This window comes from Medicago truncatula, chromosome 8, assembly GCF_003473485.1.
Source record: "Medicago truncatula cultivar Jemalong A17 chromosome 8, MtrunA17r5.0-ANR, whole genome shotgun sequence".
NCBI lineage: Eukaryota > Viridiplantae > Streptophyta > Magnoliopsida > Fabales > Fabaceae > Medicago > Medicago truncatula.
The window spans coordinates 36,773,728-36,797,755 of NC_053049.1; the positions used below are offsets into that span (position 1 = coordinate 36,773,728).

General features: G+C 33.3%; 4 protein-coding genes across 4 annotated transcripts; 1 reads left to right on the forward strand and 3 right to left on the reverse strand.

Annotated features, from left to right (window-relative positions):
• Positions 1–870: 870 nt before the first annotated feature.
• Positions 871–23,570, reverse strand: LOC120577400 (scopoletin glucosyltransferase). Its single transcript, XM_039828711.1, has 2 exons — positions 23,509–23,570; positions 871–2,393 (listed from the first exon to the last, which is right to left on the reverse strand). The coding sequence occupies exons 1-2, from the start codon at positions 23,516–23,518 to the stop codon at positions 937–939; spliced, it is 1,467 nt and encodes a 488-aa protein (XP_039684645.1). The 5' UTR covers positions 23,519–23,570; the 3' UTR covers positions 871–936.
• On the forward strand, positions 10,386–12,672 carry LOC120577401 (protein ENHANCED PSEUDOMONAS SUSCEPTIBILITY 1). Its single transcript, XM_039828712.1, has one exon. It carries the CDS (start codon positions 10,579–10,581, stop codon positions 11,995–11,997), a length of 1,419 nt encoding a protein of 472 aa, XP_039684646.1. The 5' UTR covers positions 10,386–10,578; the 3' UTR covers positions 11,998–12,672.
• LOC11420050 (UDP-glucose flavonoid 3-O-glucosyltransferase 7) lies at positions 18,074–19,861 on the reverse strand. The gene has a single exon (XM_003594771.3). The coding sequence runs from the start codon at positions 19,783–19,785 to the stop codon at positions 18,310–18,312; it is 1,476 nt and encodes a 491-aa protein (XP_003594819.2). The 5' UTR covers positions 19,786–19,861; the 3' UTR covers positions 18,074–18,309.
• On the reverse strand, positions 21,916–23,564 carry LOC120577399 (scopoletin glucosyltransferase). The gene has a single exon (XM_039828710.1). The coding sequence runs from the start codon at positions 23,516–23,518 to the stop codon at positions 22,049–22,051; it is 1,470 nt and encodes a 489-aa protein (XP_039684644.1). The 5' UTR covers positions 23,519–23,564; the 3' UTR covers positions 21,916–22,048.
• Positions 23,571–24,028: the final 458 nt, after the last annotated feature.

The following is a 24,028-nucleotide window of genomic DNA, read 5'->3' on the forward strand; positions in this document are numbered from 1 at the left end:
AATTTTAAATTATTTTTTCCAGGCATGTTTTGAACAATATATATTTTTTTTTATCAAGTAGTTTAGTGGCTAGAGCTCACACAATTTAATTGTGAAGAAGTGGAGTGTCCGGAGTTCAAACCCTAACTCCTGCATACAATATGCAATATTCCTATCAGCTAATCTAAGCTCAGGAGATATGTTTTGAACATTATAAATGTTCTTTTACAAACAATTAAAGTCTTAACATAGAACAAATTATATATGATTTTTTTTTTAAATGTGAAAAAATCAAGAGAAAAATAATAAATTTCCGGATTTAGAAATTGAATTTTTAATATCCTCGTGAGCTTAACTCAATTGGTAGAGATATTACATTTTATATATAAAAGCTGGGGTTCGAACCCCGAATACTCCACTTCTCTACAATTTCATAAAAAAAAACACCGTTAATAATTTTCAAAGATTAGCGCAATAAAAAGAGTGGAAAGACGGGCATGTGAAAGCCCGTCTTTTCGCTAGTGGTTATAGAGTGAAGCTACATAGATATGTGAAACATGTTTTTGATGGGCTTAATTTTTTTTTTGGTTACAGTAGGAAAGAAAAAATGATGCACTTAATTTTAATTAATATGTTTTTGATGGACTTAATTTTAATTAATTTATGAAATAGAATAAAACATTTAAAAAAAACATATAATGTATATAAAATATTAGGATGTTACAATATTCATTCATTCAAATTGATATATGTTAAAATCATTTATTTATATTGAAAGAAATGGAAAAAAAAAATGCAGGGGTGATTCTAGATCAAAAAATGACCTAAAACCATCCCTCCTTGATGAGTGAAATAGAAAGCGAACTGAGAGAAGGTGGGTAAGACAACTTATGACCACAAAAAAAGTAATACAATTTATTCCTAACTAGTTGAATACACATAATAATAAGATTTGAATTATTCAAGTGGTTTGCGGTCTCTCAATCTTTTAAGATCGTCAATCAAAGCCAACAAATTGTTATGAGAAGACCCACCTTCTTGAACAGCCCGTGTAGCCTTTCTTCCAAACTCTTGAGCACGTCGTCTAATTTCCTTAGCTTCATCACCATCGTCCATCAATCTCCTCACAGCTTTTTCTATACTATGTCGACTCACCACTTTCTCTTTTTCTTGAAAACCATGTAGAGCCCACTCTGTTGCACCCACCTCCACCCCAATCCCTTGCACAACAGTTATGAGCTTTTCATTATAGAATTGTTCTCCTCGCACTGGCCATGTAATCATCGGAATCCCTGCACTAACAGCCTCAACGGTGGAGTTCCACCCGCAATGTGTCATGAATGCACCCACAACAGTGTGGCTTAAAATCATTACTTGTGGTGCCCATCCCCTAATGATAAAACCTTTCTTATTTTCAATGTTTCTCTCTTCGAACCCTTTAGGCAACCACTTTTCTTTATCCTCTTCACTCTCATCTTCTTTCCCTTTCTTCTCAGGAACAACCCATACAAATGCATGACCCGAATTTTCTATTCCGCTCGCAATCTCGTAAAGTTGTTTATCAGAGAAATAAGCGATGCTCCCAAAACATATGTATAACACTGAATTTTCTTCCTTTGAGTTGAGCCAACTTAAACACTCATGTGCGCTAACCACACTCTCATTTCCCCTCACGGATTTCTCTTCAAAAGTTTTACGAATAAGACAAGCTGGACCAAGATGCCAAGCCTTGTTACCCATGGTTTTCTCATAGTGTTTGATGCAGTCTTCACCATCAAGTTCAGCAAAGTTGTTAATGATGAGTCCCTTGGTTTTGCGGATTGTGTCAAGCATCCTTTCCTCATAGTCGACGAATTGCTTTGGTGGTGTTGAGGAAAAGGTGATAGAATGAGGAAAATTTGGAACAACTAACGAACTCGAATTCTTGTTAGAATATGAACGGTCTATTCTTAGGGATTCTATGAGAGATACGGTAAATAGGGAGTATCCGGTGAAGGCAATGGTGGAGATATTAGGCTTATTCACCAAGTCATTAATCCAAGGGTATACACAATCGGCAATGATGTAGTCAGGTTGATCCTTCTCCACGAATTCTTTAATGGGTTCATGGAGAAGCATTGCACCTTTGCATATCTTGGCCATGGTGGCAGGGTCATTGTTGGAGGATAATGATTCAACGCCGTCGGAGAGATCGACTTGCTGGGAGGGAAAGTCGACGGTGTGAAGACGGAGGAAGAACGGATCAACAGAGGAGAGAGATTTGGTAAAGAAATGAGCATTGGAGGGAGTGGTGATGATCGTGACTTGTTGGCCATGGGATGCAAGCAGAGCTGCTATGTCACCCAAAGGAATCATATGACCAGGTGATAGAAATGGAAGCATGTGAAGTTTCAATGGCCGTTCAACTCCAACACCATCTTCCATTGCTGATCAGTTTTTTTTTTCTTTTTTCTTTTGAGGGGAAAGAATTGCTGATCAATTTTCTCTAATACTCAATTAGTCTTTTTAATTATTCAACTTTTCAAGCTTTATCTCACTATTTATTATTTTAATTATGCGCACGACACCCGCGGGAACGTTTTTTTACGCAACGAGGCTCACGAGGTTAAGCCTTTTTAATTTAAGGGGTTAGTTAATCCACGCACACAATTTTGTCAAAAAAATAAATAAAATATCTACGCACACAAAACGTTGATAGATAAGCCGAGAAATTCATTTTTAGTTTAAAGGGTTAGTTAATTTTTTGTGCATCCTTTAACAAAAATTGTACATGTTTAAAATTTAATTAGTATATTATATGTTATATAATTGTTTTACACATGTATATAATAATATTTTTTTCCGATGTTAAAGATAATTTTATTAACGAAAGTTTGACAATAAATCAAATGATAAGACAGCTGAAATACAAGGCGAAGTTTCTTTGATCCATATGCAATCTAAATTCTTAAAAGCATATTTAGCTAAATAATGAGCAGCTTGGTTGGCTTCTGTGTAACATGTAAAAAATTTAAACTACGAAAACTACTCTTAAAACTAATACAATCTCGAATAATAGAGTCAACATAGTTGGAAGATTGTTGGTGAAAATTCAACGCTAAAACCACATTAGAAGCATCTGATTTTGCTATAAGATTCAGAAAAGATATGTCTTTTGCAAATTCCAAACCCTTCCGTATAGTTAAAACTTCTGCAATCTCTGAATCTGGTAATGAACAGATTTGCCAACAACTAGCACCAACGACAACACCTTCATTATATCTCACCATGTATATAATAATATATTAGTAACATTAATTAATGAATATAAAAACACATGACTTGTTATATACATTAATTGATGTGCAAACATATTTTTGAATGTATACGTAAAATAAGTGTACATCGATGGAACATCCTAGTTAAACTCACACAATACAACGGATTTAATTTTAATTCCTTCTCTTAGAAAAAACGACAAATGTACTTTCCTATAAATATATTTAGCATGCAATATTAGTTTCTGCTAAATTTAATTTCGTTTAATTATTTAAAAGTTTATTTTTTTAAACGATTTTTTTAACATTGTAAATGTTCTTTTACATTATTTTAGGATGAATCGTTTGGTAGAATTCGAGTTTGATTTTTGGAGAGAATAATTCTTTATTCGACTTTACTTACCTTCGGATTAAACTCCACATTTGTAGAAAATAAAAACGTTCTATTACAACAACAAAAAAAAAAACTAGAGTTTTTAAATATGGTATTTTTTTTTTATAAATATGAACCATAGTTTTAAAAATCGGTTTGGCCATTAATTCTGCAAAGGTACTGAGTCACTGGATCAACAGTTGAACAATTGAATCATTGGTTAAATCGCATGGCTGAACTGGATCAACTCGGATGATTCGGTTAGATAACTCGGGGTTGAGATTAAATTTATATAAGTATTTAACCGGATTGAATCGGTGACTCGGTCACTTTAAAAACTAAAATAATAACACCTGTAAAATAAATATAAAAAACCAACAATAATAATTTCATTGGCTAATTATTTAAATTCAAAACATAGTCATAACTCAAAATTCAAATTCATAGACTACTACGTTTAAATAAAATATTTGACCATATCATTATACATGTTTATATTGATGGTGTTTTGTTTTCTTTTTAATTTTAAGGATATTGATGGTGTTTTTCTTATCCTTAAAAAAAGAAATTGATGGTTCTTTAATAACTAAATAAAGAGATTGTGGCGATGATTTCAATTTCTATTCAAAACTATCTTCATTGTATATTTATATTAGAAGTTGTATATTAAACAAAAGTAACATGTGTTCTAGTGGGTATGTGTTCTAGTGGATATGTTTAATGTATATTTATACTATAAGTTGTATATTAAACAAAAGTAACTAGTGGTCTAACATGTGTGTTATCTGATTAATACCCACGTGCTCCATCAATACCCACCTGCTCCATTTTTTAACAAATTTATTTAATTGAAAATGTGTTTATGCATCAAATCGGTCCGGTTTTTCAAAAACATCGAGTCATCGGTTTTCACCGGTTCATGCTGAGTGAATTATATTACCGATATGTTGTATTTCTTGACCCGGTCTAACCGGTCCGATTCGGCCGGGTCGAGCCGAACTTTTAAAACTATGATATAAACTCTTTTACAAAAAATTAGAATAAATTAAATATGGTTCTAGAAATTAAATTTTGAACTCATTTTTGGCAGATAAACTTTCTATCACGTTTTTTTGAGAAGTCAAACTAACTTACCTAAAATGACACATGTGAGAATCAAACATGTGACATTAAGAGAAGCACGCAGTTAAAAGACGATTTTGAGTTTAACTACTAAAAAAGAATCAATTAACGACATAATTTAAAATAATGACTTGATTCGAAGAAATCAAACAAATGTATAAAGAAATAAATAATACAGTGAACAAAATAAACAGAAATATCATTTTATTAATAGAAAATACAAATAAAATTCTAGATTTTACATTTAATAGAATTGAAATTGAACCTTTTAGACTTTGATGAGATATTCATGGAAAGAAAACAAGTAATTAAAAAAAAAAACGAGAAGATAATCGGAATCGACATAATTCTTGGAAAAAAAATATGAATATGAAACAATGAATAGTATAGGTTAGGTTATACTAGAGTTAGTGGAAAATGGACAAAAATTTCAAATGAATTTAAACCCCATTATGAAGGAAGAAAATCAAAATAATTATTAAACCTGGACTGTGTAGGAAATCCATAAGAAATTTTAGAAAAATGGTCTGATCATCTTTTTTAGCAACAAATGAAAGATTTAGGAAAATAAATCTAATGGATTTTAAGAATTTAAAAGCCTATAGGACAACAAGAAATGTGCTAAAAAAAATAACAAGTATTGAAGAAGAGACTTAATGGTAGAAAATAATCAACAATTTGCTAATTTAATAATGAAATTTGTGACACCCTTAAACTCCAAATGCAATAAATCATTTACTCGAAAGAGTTTAAGATATCATGTCTTCTTTTTCTCAAAATATGTATAATTTGGATTTCATAAAACTCGCAGCGTAAAACAACATCATAAATATCCCAACAACATATAACAATCTCAACAACCATGTCTCAGGTCTCGTAATACTCACCAACAGTATCTCAAATCTCATACATAATAAACAACAAGTCTCAGCAACAACATAAATATAACATAAGTCCTGACGCTCCTAATCAGAGTCTAATCTAGACTCTAAGCAAAAGATAAAGAGGTAGTTCCAAGCTAAGCCTCGAGCACTCACAAGCAAAATGAACTCAAACGTGCACATCGTCTACACCATTTTAAAAAAATAGTGGGGCGGTTAATCAAACGACCACTGGGGTTAGATATCATTCACATAATAATATATAAGCATAAAAATAGCATTATAGGATTCCAAGTAATTCATATATATATATATTCAACATTTCTAGAGTACTAACATCATGTGAATAAAATCGATCATAACGAATCCAAGCATATTTTTATTTTTTAATCATTATCAAAAGTTCATCACCTAAACAACATTGTCTCAAATATATTAATATAATCAATCAAACATGTTCAAGTTCACAACTCCACATAACCACATTATTCACCAATCACATAGTCAAACATGACACGTTTCATACATCTCATATGCATGCAATGACCTAGACGTGACTCTGCATGCATGTGATACCATTTTCATCGCTCTGGATGCTAAAACATCCTATCTCCTCTTTGGATACTAAATATCCGTTAATTCACCACTTCGGATACCACATATCCGTTAACTCACCACTTTGGATACTAAATATTCGTTAACTCATGAATGCATGAATATATGACTCACCAAATGCATACGTTCATACAAGACTTCACCATTATAAACATCGTCATTTCAGATACTAAAATATCCTATCACCATTACATGTACATGCTTTCACCATCATATAATGCATATACATTTATCACCAAATCAACAACAAATCATCACAACAAAGAAGCAATATCACTTCATAAGCACAAATCACAAAATAGACGAACCATCACCCACATCACAATAACCAACATGTTATACACTCAACTATCATTGGTTCATTCTTATTTCATCATGTTATCATGAATACAAAATCATTTGCAAGTTATCAAATCATAATTCCTTATTTCCCCAAAGTTCGTATATTTTCACAAAAATCGTCTATTTTTAATTATTTCACAAAATCAATGATTCAAGACCATACACACCTTCCTGTTATCCCTGCATGTTAATTGATATTCCAGAAGTTTAAACACAGCATTATCTTTCCACAAAGTCCATATGTTTCGCAAACATTGCAACATTCGTCTCATTTTCTCCATTCCTCAAAATCATTTCATTTTCAAAGTAAAAGCTATGTTAAACCACTCATAAAAGCTCAATTATACTTCAATTAAATAGTTTTAGGTATTTGGGACTCATAGGGATGCATATAGGACTTTAAAAATACGAAAAATCGATTATTTCTCTTAATTAACATAAAAGCTAGAATCTCATAAACATTAGTTGTGACAGATTGTGAATCTTAGGAACACTGATTGTGGCTGATTTTGAATCGAAAGCTACATGATGGAAGAAAGGTATTTTAAATAGGGAATTATTAGGAAACTAACTCCAAAATCTTTCTTAGCCTACTTTTCCAAATATATCCCACCTTTAACCTAAGACATGTTATAACCTTGAAAAGACCTATATATGTGTGTGTGGTAATATGTTCCTTGAATGTCTGTTTAAAATTGCTTGAATTTTATAGCAAGGTACAATCACACGACGACTGGAGTGTGGAAAATGTCCTGACCAGCCCCATTGGCTTTAGGAGGTACATACATGTATCTTGGAATTGTAAGTGGTTAAGAGTATGAGTATCTTCTATAAGTTTGTCTCGCTTGCATGGAAGTGGTAAATTAGTCAAGTTCGAACTTCTTGTTATTTTGTTGATTGAGGACAAACAATGATTTATGTTTGGGGTTGTGATGATGGAATAACATATGATGTTTTTAGTATATTTCTTTGCATTTAAAGGGGATATTTAAGGATTTTCAAATCACCATTGGACATTTGAAGTCAACCAAACCTAATCTCGCATTGGGCAAGACAATTAAAACTCTACAACCACTTTAAATCTTTTCTTTTATTTTCTTTTCTAAATAGATTTAGCTAATTACCAAGTTGACCAACAATCCCTATAGAGGCGATTAACTTGTTACTTTATTACTTGGTACAATTTGGTGCACTTGCCTAAATTTTAGATCAATATTCCTTCTCCTTGCTTATCAATGATGATAAAACCACCATGATGTTCCATCAACTTATAAATAGTAATAAGACCATCATGATATTCCTCCTCATGGCTTATCCATGATGATAAAACCATCATGATATCTCCCCTTCAGTCTTATCAATGATGATAAGATCAACATGATATGGTAAATTGTCCGTCCATCCACACAATGACATTGTTGTACTATTGATCTCTTAACCAAGTACCTCATATTAGAATGGTACCAAACAAATAAATGTTTAGAGTTCAAGAACACGTATATCATTGTTTGAATTGTGTTTGAGATTTAATAATTTGTAGAGTTATATTGATGTTCAATCTAGATCATTTGTTGTGATGTTGTCTATACTTTATGATTTGATATGCCACAATTTCTATTTTGATGTTGTGAATTATGTTGATGTTTGTGGTCGATGATTTCTTTTAAATGTGGTTATATATGATATGGTGCATATACTTGAAAATTTGTATGTTTGTTTCACTTGTTTTATATTATTACATATTTTCAAAATTCACTTCTTCGTTGTGTGTGTTTGTCTAGTGTGACCTTGCGTTTGTGAAATTGCAATATATACAAATTGATAAATCTTGAAGTCTAGATTATGGGAGAAGTCCGATGTGATAGTGATACCAGGAAAGGGTTGTAGTTATTATCTTCAGTTTTATTTTTGAGAAACTCTCTATTTGTAATGTGAATTATGTTGAGCTATGGACCAATGTGATGTCTTGAACCTTATAAAGGATTTTTTTTTTTTTTTCAATAAAAAAAGTTGTCAATCTAAAATTTTCTGCTGTAAATTAAACTAATTTTTTGTATATGGGTAATTTCTTTTGAACACTCTTTAAGGGTGCTACACCCAATCCACCACTGCTTACATAGCTAAAAAATACATTAAAAAACAGAAGTAAATGACATGGGAAAAAAAAAAAAACTAAATACTAAATAAAATCAAAAAAGAAAAAGAAAAATTTCACGAACCCATCACCAATCTCTCTTTCTCAGATTTGAACGGTGGTGGTAGATGATGGAGGTGGTGGTTGGGGTTGATGGCGATCGACGACGATGGTGAGAAGGACAATGGTGGGGTGAGGTTGGACAATAAAGAGAGAAGGTGGCGCTAGAGGTGGGTTGGGACGTTCGGTCAAAACAAAATAGGGCCGATGGTGGTGGAGAGGGTGGAGGGTTTGGGAGAAGATAAAAAGTTAAAGGTTTATTTTAGACAAAATTACCCCTCATTTTTTGTAAATGGACAAACTTGCCCCCATGCCACATAAAGGTGTAGAGTGGAGTCTACCTCATTTTTTGTACATGTTTCACCACTCAAATAATATTAATATTTTTGGAGCTTAGAGTGTCACACTTTTTCTCTATTTGCATCAATTCATCAACATTAAATTGCATAATGATCGAACCAAAAGTGAATTTGTCGCAACCGCTACTAATATTTTTAATCTTTTAAAAAAGGTGTCTTAAGATGACAAACACTCAATATATTAAAGAGAAAAGTGGAATTCAATAGAGGGGATGGCCATACCGGACCATCAAGAAACATTAACAAAACCTATAATATGAAAGGTTTAGCTTATTTCTAACTAAAGAGAAGAGTGTTCCACAGATAAAATTATGGAGGACCTCATCTAAAGACCTCACAACATGAGTAGAGTTCCTACATGTCAAATACAAATGTAAAACATGTGTCTCACCGATTAAATGTGTGTGAGACGTTTAAAATCAATTACACGATCTAAAAAGTCATGCTTTAGTCAAACCTACACAAATATGAAGAATGACTTTTTAGATCTTAATTTAAAAAGTGGCTCGGCAATCACAATGACAACCCATATTATGAACCACATATATACATCGATCATTAAATGAATGAATTTAAAAAGTGAATTTTGCTTATATTTTAAAACGGAGGAAGTATATATTTTTTTACAACTAGAGTATTAAATTTATTTTTCCTCCATCAACTTTCCCAACCTCCGTGTTCTGTCCCCCACGAGGCCCCATGTGAAAACGCCACCGTTGTGACCCAAAAATTAGACATTTTTTCAAAGTATGGTAGTTTTTTATATATATTTTTTACAACTAGAATATTAAAAAAATTCCTCCACAGATTTTCCCAACTTCCCAGATATATGTGTCTCCCACGAGGCCCCAATGAAAACACAACCGTCCACAAAAGTGACAAAACCAAGATACATAGTAAGAAAGAATTAACCTTTCAAAAAAAAAAAAAAGACCCAACACGAGGGAAACGAGTACATGCAGTAATATAAGAAACGAATACATATGCACTGCAAATTAACCTTCCAAGACCCAAGATATATATATCCTCTCAACCAATATGTTGAACAATATTTAACTGCTAGACACTTAATTGCCGCTCGGTGGATGCTTGAGAGAGGGAATCACTGGATGCCGAAAAAGATAGTAAACAAAAAGACCCGTGATATATAAGAAAGATATACTCTATATTATATTGCAAGAGGATAGGGCAGAGAGAAAGGGCTAATTTTTTAATTTATAGTGCATAGGTCTCATAACTCGATCAGAAGTACTCACAAAACTGCCAATTATTATCACCATATATACTAACATTATGTTATCACAGGATGCATAAAACATACCAACCGCATTTTAATTTAACTTTAGATATGTGTGTACGTTACATGCACTGCAAATTAACCTTTCAAGACCCTCTAAAAAAAAATATTAACCTTTCACGATCCAAGATATATAAGAATGTATGAAGGATATACTCTATGTTATATTGCTTATCTCATCACATTTCTTATTCTATTCATTCCCCTAATTCACTCAACACCATGACAGAGGTTCTAGTTATCTCGACTACTACAATCCAAGCAACAAAACATGGTGATGAGAACTCAACTCACAAAATTATCGATTTAGTACCATGGGATCTCAAATATCTTAAACTTGCACCAATCCAAAAAGGTCTTCTTTTCCATAAACCCAATACAAACCAAATCGACCATCTTAAACAAACACTTTCCTCCACTCTCAACTTCTTTCCACCACTCGCTGGTCGTCTTGTAATAACACAACACGACGAACCTAACAACGCCTCATGTTCCATCATTTGCAACAACGCTGGTGCATTGTTTGTACACGCCAAAGCTGAACACACTGCCATTGCCGACATCCTTCAGCCAAAGTATGTTCCTCCCATTGTTTCCTCATTATTCTTACTCAACGAAGTGCAAAACTACGAAGGCACGTCACAACCATTACTTGCAGTACAAGTAACAGAGTTAATCGATGGTATCTTCATTGGTTTTGCAATTAACCATGTGGGTGTAGACGCCAAGTCATTTTGGCATTTCATCAACTCTTGGGCTGAAATCTCACAAGGTTTTAATAAGCCAACAAATATCCCTTCTTTCAAACGTTGGTTTTCAAACAACATTAACCGTCCCATTAGGTTTCCTTTCACAAAGGAAGCACAAAAACAGCCTTTCACGAATGAAGCACAAAATCAACAATGTGAAGTTTCGTCTCATCGAATCTTCCACTTTAGTAAGGAACAAATTCTGCAACTCAAATCAAAAGCTAATGCAGAAATCAGTAGTAGTAATAGTAGTGAGAAAATAATAATATCTTCATTGCAAGCGCTTTTAAGTCACGTTTGGCGTTTAATTATAAGTAAACAAAATCTTAAACCAGAAGAAAGGTCTGCTTTCGTGTTACCCATAGATTGTAGGACAAGAATGTGTCCAAAGTTAGAAGATAATTATTTTGGAAGTGGAATCGGAGCAACTGGATATGTAATAATGCAAGTAGGGGAATTAATGGAAAGTGGGATTGGTAAAATTGCTATGGAAATGAACAAGGTGATTTCTATACAATCTCATCATGAGAAGGTAGTGAATAACTATGAGTCTTGGTTGAAAACCCCGTCTATACCGGAGGCAGGTAGATCATCAAGTAATTTGTTGATAGCAAGCAGTTCACCACGGTTCAATTATTACGGCAATGACTTTGGTTGGGGTAAGCCAATTGCAGTTAGAAATGGTGTTGGACTTAAAAGAAATATTGGTAGAGTTATTGTGCTTGGTGGTGAAGAAGAAGGTAGTGTTGATATTCAAGTTTGTCTTCCTTATGATATTTTGGAGGCTATGGGAAATGATCATCTGTCCATGGATGCTATCACTGTCTAATACCTGCAGATCGGTTCTTAGTTTCATCAATAAGGCTATTGGAATACAAAAATTTGACAACAATACAACACATAGGTATTTTTACTACTGTATTTATACGATGAACCGTACTTACAAAGGAGGATTTTTCTACCACAAAAATGCACAAGGTTAAACACTTTTTTAACATAAATCTCATTAACCACTTTAAAAATTTCATTAACTATAAAAATGAAAGGCATTAACTATTTGTTTTATAAATATATGTACTTTTGTCATTATTATAAAACTATGTAAAATAAATGGTTAATGTCTTGCATTTTTGTGGATAATGAGGTAGTTATAGTGGTTAATAAGATTTATGATAAAAAAGTAGTTAATATGGTACATTTTTGTGGTTAATGATTACACAAGTCAATTTTGGTCTTACAAAAATCCTCCTCTAAAAATAGCTTTTTAAAAAAAATAATTGAAAAAAAAATATTGTTCATCTTATATACAGTGAACAACGTATGATGTAGTATTTGTTGTCCAATATTTTATTTTGGTGTCACAACTCTAGTTTTATCTCTCTATGTTAGTTCTTTTGACTGGAGTCATGTTGGTAGTGTAAGTTTTAGAGGCTAATAATTTTATTAGAACTTGATATTTGTATCAAATAATTGTTTATTAATAATTAAGGATTTTTTTTTATTATGTTTATGTTTAAAAATAATAAGTCCATAGAATAATTAGTCCGTTTAAATTGAATATTAAGTATGATTTAATTGTGAGACCCTATAAAACATCAGGACATTATTCTTAAAATATATGTATTTAAGTTTTATTGTGAAGTGTGTTAACGTTAAAACATAGAGACTACTATATGGGTAAACCAGTAATGACATCTCACAGATCATAGAAAAAAATTATCACACACGTACATTAGTTTCTAGATTTCTAGATATCGCTCACTTTGTATCTTAATCTTTATCTTTATCTTTATATAATAAATGTTAAGTAGTCTTGATTAACCCTAATTTTTAGTCCTGAAAACAAATTATGAAGAAAAAAAAAACTCCAAGTGGGAATCCAACCGCATAACAGTTGGTACCCTTCAGCATTTTTGCCACTACGCGGCCTATAGTTTTGTTATTGAATGTTGTTTCCAAAGAATGATATAGACGATATTGATGCCCTTTTTTTTAATGCCACTGTACTAATGTGTAGTGGGTGGTTTTAATCTCTTCCTCGCCTTTTTTAGCCAACAATTTGCAGTTATGTTGTCTATTCCACTTGAGGGATTTACGGTTTTCAAGATATTCCCTCCGTCCTAAATTGTACTTCCTCCGATCCTATTTACAAGAAACAATTGACTTTTGCTCAAAAAAAAAAAAAAAAGACTTTTTAGGTTCATTGAATAATTTATGTATCCGGTCTAAAATATAGACCAAATACAATAATTATTCAATGAATTTAAAAAGTCAATTGTTTCTTGTAAATAGGACCGGAGGGAGTATGTCGCTTTAAAGATTTTTTTTTTGTCTCAATTATATGTCGTTTTACAATACCGATGCAACATTAATGTTACTTTTCCTATTATAACCTTAACTATTTATTACTCTCTCTTCTTTCAATTATTTCATTTATCTTTTCTATATTATTTATTAAGGACAATTTTATAAAACATCTCATAATATCTCTTTTCCATGCAATATTTATTGTATTTCTTAATATGTGTGAAATGCCCAAAACGTCATACAATTTGGGACGAACGGAGTATATAATAATAGTAATAATTTTTTTTGAAATGTAATACACGACCTTTCAATGACAACAACTCTTTAAATAAATTAATTTATGTTGTCGTGAAATTCATGTCATAAACATTTTCTATAGATTGATCTAACGAGAGTCATTTGATTCTATATGATTTAATGCATGTATATAATTTTACAAAATCTGAACTAGGTCATCCAGTTAGGCATGTGGCTCAACCAATGACCAAATGATTTGAGCAAAAAACCAATGGTTCATACCTTGATCGGGTTAATCATCAATTCGGTTTTTAAAACACTATTGTATTCCATTAAATGATAGTGGATGGTTTTTTGATAACTAGTAAGTGGGTGGTTTCTAATAATAAACATTTTTAAATTTGTTAATATAAACTCATCTAATTCGAGTCATTCGATTCAATATGAATTATCACATTTTTTTTTCTTATAAAAACTGAATTAAACAACCAGGTCATCCGGTTCAACCAGTAACCTAGTGAATTTGACCAATAAAGCAGTGACTCGGTACCTTGATTGGGCTGGTCATCATTTAGTTAATGAATGTTTCCTGATACTTATAAGAATCGAACCACATTGAAGTTGGAAACCCATCAACATTTTTACCACTACACCACCAATAATTTTGTTGATTATTGTTGCTTCCAAAGAATGATATAACGGATGTTACACTCATCCAGTTTAAGGGTTTTGGGATAATGAAAAAGTAAGTATAGATATACTCATCTAGTTTGTTACACTTTTAAATGATAAAGGAAAATTTGGACATTTGCGTTTGTTACACTTTCATTTTAATATTTAAATTTAATCTTATCTATTTTTACATGTGTTATTTATATTGAAAATTGAAGCATTTTTGGAAAGAAAAAGTCAATCCAAAAAAGCTGAGAAATGTTATTTTCTTTAAATATAGTATAGATTACTCATCATAGCCTTAAGGAAGTTTTCCGGCCAAGAAAAATTAACTTATTACTATATGCTTAAAATGTGGCTTTGCTTTTGCCCTTCATTATCTCTTTTCAATAAACGTTCCATTTGAAATACATATCCTTGAAAGTAGGTTCCACTTCACACATAAGAAATGTGTAGTGGATGGTTTCTCATAATTTTACCAGAGGAACATTTTAAAAATTGAATTCAACAACACTTTAAAGAGTCAAATTTCATTTATAATCTACTTTGTTTTAAACTGTCTAACAATATCCATTTCAATGTAAACAACTAAATCATTTGCGAGAGACTCATTGTGTATTTTATTTTGAGAAATTTTTGTGTAGGAACGAACCTAACCTATCATCCTTACAAACAACAAATTAAAACATGACACGTCGTTGTTTTTTTTTAAAATAATTATAAAAAATTAAATCAACTAGTCCTTTCTCTCTCTCCACCACCACTAGTTGGTGATCTTCCATCACCATTCACCACCAACACCATTTATGGTGGAAAAACAACGACGTATCATGTTTTAATTTGTTGTTTGTAAGGATGATAGGTTAGGTTCGTTCCTACACAAGAATTTCTCTTTTATTTTTGTGTTATCTTGATGATTTTCATTGCTAACAAAACTTTATTTGCAAATGCTTATAAAATTAGAAATATCAAAATAAGATGAAATGAACCTATATATCAAGTAAGTGTTAATCTTCCGACTTACTTATCAATACTAATTTTTGACAACACTTGTTATTATTGCATGATCATATTTGCGTTTGGATAGGTCGAGAAGTATATAAAATCTGTCATGAAACTCTTATCAACATTAAGAATTCTGAAGTTGAGATCAGGGGAAGAACAATCTAATTATCTTACAATATGGTCCAAGATTGCCTTTGTCTGTTCTCAAGAGCTGAAACATGGTGCTTATATCTGGAAGGAAGCAGTACAAAGAATGTCCATGACCAATTATTTTTTATCCCAAAAGGTAAGCTACTCGATTAAATCATGCCCAATCATGTGCTGCTTATGGAGTATGAATTAACTTCTTCCTTTTTCTGCGGTTCTGGGTTGACATAGGTGTTCAGTATATCCATTCACTTGGTGAAATTTATAGAGTGGCAGAAATTGTTGAAGCATCGGCCAAACTTCACAAACCATGGAAGTTGTCAGGTTGCATAGATTCTCACAAACTACTCCAGTTCAAGTGATGTGAACCCCCCCAACCCCCTCACTCATTTAGAATATTTGCTCATAGTTCATGAATAATAAGTATATACAACTAATACAATAGTAGAAATATTCAAACACTGTTTGAGACTTGAGTGCCATTTATTTTGTTTGTCTTTGCACATTCTGTAAATTCCAGATTTTGCTCTGTATTTCATTGGAATTTTCTTTTAAAAAAAAGTGTGTTCATTTATTTGGTCAAAATTAAATTGACTTATTTTGAAGTACAATTTAAGTGATTATAGAAGAAACCAAATCCATACATTGATCTAACTTATTAAAAAATTGGTGTTTCATTATTCCCTGTATAGATCAATTGAAACAGTATGATGGGCCTCAGTGTTTCATTATTCTTGGAAACCATGGCTAGTTTTAGCTCGGTAAACTATTTTACTTTTCAAGGACTTCATTTAATTTTCATAGTTTTACCTATTTGTATCTATTAAGTTGATTTGTTTTGGTCATTTTACCGAATCTCATTTTTAAAGGTCTTTAAAATTGTGTTTCCATGCCTAACGGCGAAATGTACTCATCGTTATCATTGTTTTGCTTGACAGACTGGTTTGATGGACTTCAGACTTTGTTGGAACACTAGTGTATAATGAAAAAACTTGGAGTATACTAGTGAGTTTGTGGAGCCTTTGGCATGTAAACATAAGGATGGAGAAACTAGTGTAAAGTGTGAATTGAAAATTTTATGTCCCACATCGGGTAGATCACACACTCTAGTAGAAATCCTCCTTATAAATTGAGAGCTCGGGAATAGTATTCTTCACTCCAAAACTGAGAATCGAATACTCTTCTTTGGTTTTCTCCCCTTCTCATCTCCCGCGATTTGTGTTGACGAATCGTTCTTTTCCTCCTCCTCTTTCTGTGGGCTTCGGAAGAGTGGTCTAAGAACCATATTGTGGGATTCGGAAGAGTGGTCTAAGAACCATATTGTGGGTTTCGGAAGAGTGGTCTAAGTACCATATCGAGGTGTCATTCTCGAGCGATTTCTGGCAGTGCAGCCTTTAATCGTACAGTAAGAATCTGGGCTGTTTTATCCTGGAGACGGCGCGGTTGCTAGTCTACCTTGCACAATTCAGGTAGTGCCGCGAAATGTCTTAAAGAGAGCGACCTGGTCGTGACTCATCCCGATAATAGTTTCAAAAGCTTCATCGTATATTTTCAAATTAGAAAAAACAACAGACTTTTATGAGGTATATATGTCATAGGAGTTGGTTAGGTGGATGGCTCAAGCCTCAGAAGAAGAGTTACTTTGCTTTGCAACTCCCTAAACGGTGGTGGGTTTTTGGGCTTGACCTTGCTCTTCATAATGATATAGATGTGTACCAATTCTTCATAATAATTTAAGTTTGCTTCATAAAGTCTCTACTGTTTAATGTGATTTTACTTACATAATTTGTAGAGAATTCTTTAAGTTTTCATTATTAGTCATTCGTTTGTTGTTGCCTTTGGTTTATTAAATGATGATTGATGTATTTTATGTATCATGGTGTTTCTCACTGGAAGTACGAGGAAATGTATAGAGCATACCCTTTCAGAAACAAGAGCTATAACATAAAACTAGAGATATTCTCTGAAGCTAGAATGCTATTTTCCCATAAAACTTAAGTATTTAAAAAGCTTGGAAATAGCTAGGATATTGCTAGGAACATTTAGCTTGGAATTTAATGTCGAATTATTTAGGTTATATCCTAGCGAAATATTAGGAAACATAAAATTTTGAACACTACATTGCTACGTATTAATAAGGAAGTAGCAAGGATTTTATTAATATTAGTTGCTAATCAGCTAGGAAATATTTCGGTAGATAATTTTCCGGCCAATCCATGCTTGGACGAGTATGATAGCTAATACACAACTAAACTGTAGCCAAATGCGTTTTCCTAGAAATTTGCTATATATTTGCTACCATTTCCGCCTTAGCACATCACTAATTTTCTTGTAGTCTATGGGGACCTGTAGGGCCCACGTGCGGGGTACCCTGACATCCTTTTTTTTTTTTTTTTTTTTTTTTTTTTTTATATATAAAAATTAATTAAAATATTATTTTCATCTACTATAAATACACCATTTCATCTTTCCTTCTTACATCTTCTCTTAATATATATTCTAATAAAACTTGTGCAACGCACGTGTAATACACCTAGTAACCAATAATAATGATAATAAACTACTAATTTTAATCATTTCACTACTTGACTCAAAAACTCTAAAATGACAATTTATTTAAAGTGATTCAAAATTGAATACTAAATAAATAAAAATAGACTAAAAACTTAAATAAAAATACTCTAAAAAATATGATATGACAGATTGTTATCACTTGACGAAACAACAATGTCATTAGGATAGGTTGAAAAAACTTAGACAATAGTCCTTTGAATTAATCATGTGGCTTGAGGTCTCTCAATCTTTTAAGTTCGTCAATTAAAGCCAAATAATTATTATAAGACAAGCCACCTTCTTGAATAGCTTGTGTAGCCTTTTCTCCAAACTCTTGAGCAAGTAGCCTCATATTTTTAGCTTCCTCGCCATTGCCCATCAATCTCCTCACTGCCTTCTCTATGCTATCCCTACTCACCAACTTCTCTCGCTCCACAACACCATTCTTACACCATTCTGTTGCACCGACTTCCACTCCAATTCCTCGAAATTGTGTTATCAGTTTCTCATTGAAGAATTGATCTCCATGAACCGGCCACGTTATCATTGGAACTCCTGCACTAACAGCCTCTACGATTGAATTCCCCCCACAATGCGTCATAAATCCCCCCACCGCAGGGTGGCTCAATATCTTAACTTGTGGGGCCCACCCCCTAATGATCAAACCCATCTTACTAATGTTTCTCTCTTCAAATCCCTTCGGTAACCACTTTTCTTTCTCTTCTTCACTCTCATCTTCTTTCCCTTTCTTTTCAGGAACAACCCATATGAATGGGTGACCAGATGCTTCTATTGCACACGCCATCTCATATAGTTGTTTATCAGATAAATAGTTTATGCTTCCAAAACATATGTACAATACTGCATTAACTCTCTGTGAGTTGAGCCAACTTAGGCACTCGTGCATGTTCACTTCACCCTCGTTTCCCCTCTCTGCTTTCTCTTGAATAGTTCTACGAATAAGAGAAGTTGGACCAAGATGCCAAACCTTGCGACCCGTGGTTTTCTCGTAGTGTTGGATGCACTCTTCTCCATCAAGTTCAGCGAAGTTGTTGATGATGAGTGCTTTACTTTTGAGTACCGTCTCAAGCATCATTTTTAGGAATTTGCTAAGTACCTTTGGAGGTTTTTCGGACAAGGTGATACGATGAGGAAAATTTGGAACAAGAAAGGAACTTGAATCTGAATCAGAATTCGTATCAGAATGAAGTAAATTGTTTCTTATGAGGGATTCCACGAGGGAGATAGTAAAAAGTGACAATCCGTTGAAAGTGAGGTTTGGGATCTGAAGCTTATGGGCCAAGTCATTGGCCCATGGGTATGTGGAGTCGGAGATGATACAATCCGGTGGATCTTTCTCCATGAAATTCTCAATAGGTCCATGGAGGAGCATTGCGCCACGGTGGATCTTCCAAGAGGTGATGGAGTCGGTGGTGGAAGACATAGATTCAATGCCTTTCGGGAGGTCGACTTGTTCGGAGGGAAAGTCAACAGTATGGAGGCGGAGGAAGAAGGAAGCTGCGGATGAGAGAGATTTGGTAAGGGATTGGGCGTTGGAGGGAGTGGTGATGACTGTGACTTGATGTCCATGGGATGCAAACATAGTTGCTATGTCAAAAAGAGGGATCATATGTCCAGATGCTAGAAATGGAATGAAGTGAAGTTTCAGTGGTCGTTGAACTTCAACGCCTTCCATTGCTGATCAATTTATTCTCTCTGTTCTATTCATGTTTCTATCTCTGTGTGTGACTTTGAGTGCATATATATTTAAGTTCAACGCTGCTTTGGTTTTATATAAATAATAATTTACGTATTTATTATTATGCTTAATTATTGTTATTTTTTTATCTATGATCTATCTGCTCGCGATCCACGAGATAAAATTTGAATTATCTACTAAACACCCACGAGGAACATTATCTGAACCGTTAGCTTTGAATGCCGACTATTAAATTAATTAGCAACAAAAGCGTCTTAAGCACAAGCTCGAATTTGTTTAAAAAATAAAAATAAAAAATAAACACAAGCTCTGGTTATAGCATTTGTAATGTTATTTGTAATTATGAACACAACCAAAATTGGCCACCGATTTTACCAAATCGGCCCCGATTTGCTCCTCCAGAATTTCAATTTTGAGTCGCTTATACAACAGCTTGCAAAATCATGAAATCAAGTTATGAGTTAAGAAAGTTGTCTCTTTATTGTTACTACAAATTCTCATAAAGTAATTGTCTCATTTGGTTTTGAGATAATATTATGGAGAGTTGTGGATTTAGCAAGTTCATTGGGAGTAAGTTTATCTTTCTAGTTTAATATGTCAATTTTATTTTATTTAGTCAATGATGATATATGTGTTATGTGAAACCAAGAAAATCTCTAACAAAAGTTAGTGATGAAAGATCTTGGAGACACCTCTTTTGTATTAGGCATTTCGATGATCAAGAGAGGGATCATACTTGTTCTCTTGTTATCTTTAACTCTCTTTTTCTCAAGGTATCCTTTGGATGATGTCACAAAAGAGTTATATCAATAAAGTTGAAAATAAAATGACATAATTTTTGGATGACCTCAATTTGAGAGAAACTTTTCAGACTCAAATATTGTCCATTACAAAATTTATGAATTTAGAAATTTAAGTATTTTCCTACGCTTTGCCTATAGAATTTTTTATGTCTCATCTTATTATACGCATTTAGAAATAACATATATAATAAGATTGTTTGGCAGATACTTGAGCAATTCAAAGTTTAAATTGCGGAAAAGGCAGCCACAAGGATTGTTAAAGAGAACAAGAGAGTTTATGCTCACATCAGAGATCTCACAATTTGGAGATCATTAGTGTGTTAGACTCTGGCTTTTGGATGTCTGTAAATAATACACATCCTAACTCAAGAAATTACTGTAAGTATTTATGTCACTTGATTTCATATTGTTAAAGGTATTAAACGACTAATTAAGTTATATAATGATATAATCAAGTCGTATAAAATATGCATGATTTAGAGATCACATTACATGAAATTTTCATGTCACTCATCAATGTCGATTATGTCATCAATTGCATTGATATGGCGGTCGTCGGTGTTACGTAACATTCAGACACGCGCCTAAAGTATTCTGATATAATTATTAAGATATGTAGCACAAATGGAAGATTGTTGGAATATTTTATTATTTAATTATATTACATATGTAGTGACCCAAGATTATATGGAAACACTGCAAGCAGCCATTTCACTCCTTTCTGTCCATCATTGCTACGACTACCTGTTTTCAACAAGTGCTCCTTTATTACATGCATAGTAAATAATTCAACACATTATACTTAGAACTAAGAGAATAATTTTGATGGACTCTAAGTGTAAAACGTTTTACACTGTCAATCGATCACAAACCATCACTTGTGTGACTTTTAAGTTAGATATGATAAAAATCAAACATTTTCAAAGATCAGATGGTTATGATAGACTGACAGAGTGAATGCCTGCGGTTACCGGTAACAAATGATGAAAATTTAGTGTTTAGATTTCCAATGGAAAAGAGAAGAGTATATATCGAATGAAACTCTTGAATATTGTTTTACATAAAACTTCCTTTATACTTCTATGTATACTTAAGAATCCAGGTCAAATAGAATACAGTTAGTACAAGTCTCATCTAATGACATGGATAATGTACAATGTACTAACAATATATCAGCTCAAGTACTAAAGGTTTGATGAAAAAGAAAAACTCAAGCACTACATTTGGTTTGAGATTGAGATGGAATATATTTGTCAAGTTTTGACAATGTTACACAGAAATGCGAACAAATTAATTAATCATGTGAAAGACAGACAAAAAAACACCAAATTGTTGATTGATGAATTGAATATGGAAAGGAGAGAAATCTCTTACAAGGGTTTCCCCATACATATTGTAATAAATAACTATGAATACACATAATATTAGGATTTGAATTATTCTAGTTTGCGGTCTCTTGATCTTTTAAGATCGCCAATCAAAGTCAACAAATTGTTATTAGACGACCCACCTTCTTGAACAGCCTGTGTAGCTTTTCTCCCAAACTCTTGAGCACGTCGTCTGATTTCCTTAGCTTCATCACCATTGTCCATCAATCTCCTCACAGCTTTTTCTATACTATGTCTACTCACCACTTTCTCTTTTTCTTGAAAACCATGTAGAGACCACTCTGTTGCACCCACCTCCACCCCAATCCCTTGCACAACAGTTATCAGCTTTTCATTATAGAATTGTTCTCCATGCACTGGCCACGTGATCATCGGAATCCCTGCACTAATAGCCTCAACGATGGAGTTCCACCCGCAATGTGTCATGAATGCACCCACAACAGTGTGGCTTAAAATCATTGCTTGTGGGGCCCACCCCTTAATGATAAAACCTTTCTTATTTAAAATGTTTCTCTCTTCGAATCCTTTAGGCAACCACTTTTCTTTCTGCTCTTCACTCTCATCTTCTTTCCCATTCTTCTCAGGAACAACCCATACAAATTTGTAACCTGAATTTTCGATTCCGCTCGCAATCTCGTAAAGTTGTTTATCAGAGAAGTGAGAGATGCTCCCAAAACATATGTATAACACTGAATTTTCTTCCTTTGAGTTGAGCCAACTTAGGCACTCATGCACGCTAACCACACTCTCGTTACCCCTCACGGATTTCTCTTGAAAAGTTTTGCGAATAAGACAAGCTGGACCAAGATGCCAAGCCTTGTAACCCATGGTTTTCTCATAGTGTTTGATGCAATCTTCACCATCAAGTTCAGCAAAGTTGTTAACGATGAGTCCCTTACTTTTTCGGATTGTCTCAAGCATCCTTTCCTCAAATGCGATTAATTGCTTTGGTGTTGTTGCGCAAAAGGTGATTGAATGAGGAAAATTTGAATCAACGAACGAACTCAAACTCGAATTCTTGTCAAAATATGAACGGTTTATTCTTAGGGATTCTATGAGGGATATTGTAAAGAGGGAGAATCCGGTGAAGGCAATGGTGGAGATATGAGGCTTATTGGTCAAGTCATTAATCCAAGGGTATACACAGTCGGCAATGATGTAGTCAGGTTGATCCTTCTCCACGAATTCTCTAATGGGTTCATGGAGGAGATTTGCACCTTTGCATATCTTGGCCATGGTGGCAGGGCCAGTGGTGGAAGACAATGATTCAACGCCGTCGGGAAGGTCGACTTGCTGGGAGGGAAAGTCGACAATGTGAAGGCGGAGGAAAAACGGATCGACGGAGGCGATAGATTTGTCAAAGAAATGGGCGTTGGAGGGAGTGGTGATGATTGTGACTTGTTGGCCATGGGATGCAAACAGAGCTGCTATGTCACCCAAAGGAATCATATGACCAGGTGATAGAAATGGAAGCATGTGAAGTTTCAATGGCCGTTCAACTCCAACACCGTTTTCCATTGCTGATAAAACTTTTTTGAGGGGAAAGAATTGCTAATCAATTTTCTCTAATACTCAATTAGTCTTTTTAATTATTCAACTTTTCAAGCTTTATCTCACTGTTTATTTATTATTGAATTATGTCCCCACGAGACGCATGAGATTATATTTTTTTTTACCACGAGACGCACGAGATTATTATTTTTTAATTTTTTTTGACAGAAAGAGATACGAATAGATTAATCCTCAAAAACAACGTGTAAAGATATAAGAAGAGAAATTCCATTCTTAATCCTCACGAGATTATATTATTATTGGATTATTATGTCCGCACGACACCCGCGGGAATCTATTTTTGCAACGAGGTTCACGAGATTTTAAGCATAAGTATGAGGTTAATCCACACAAACAAAATATTGATAGATTCCTTAAAAAAAAACATTGATAGATAAGACGAAAAATACATAGCCTTTTTAATTTAAGGGGTTAGTAAGCTTTTTGTGCATCCCTGTACACGTTTAAAATTTAATT

What these genes read in the sequence shown, in the direction of transcription:
- LOC120577401 (XM_039828712.1), top strand. Translation starts at nt 10,579, where the DNA reads ATGTTATATTGCTTATCTCATCACATTTCTTATTCTATTCATTCCCCT.
- LOC120577399 (XM_039828710.1), bottom strand. Translation starts at nt 23,518, where the DNA reads ATGGAAAACGGTGTTGGAGTTGAACGGCCATTGAAACTTCACATGCTT.
- LOC11420050 (XM_003594771.3), bottom strand. Translation starts at nt 19,785, where the DNA reads ATGGAAGGCGTTGAAGTTCAACGACCACTGAAACTTCACTTCATTCCA.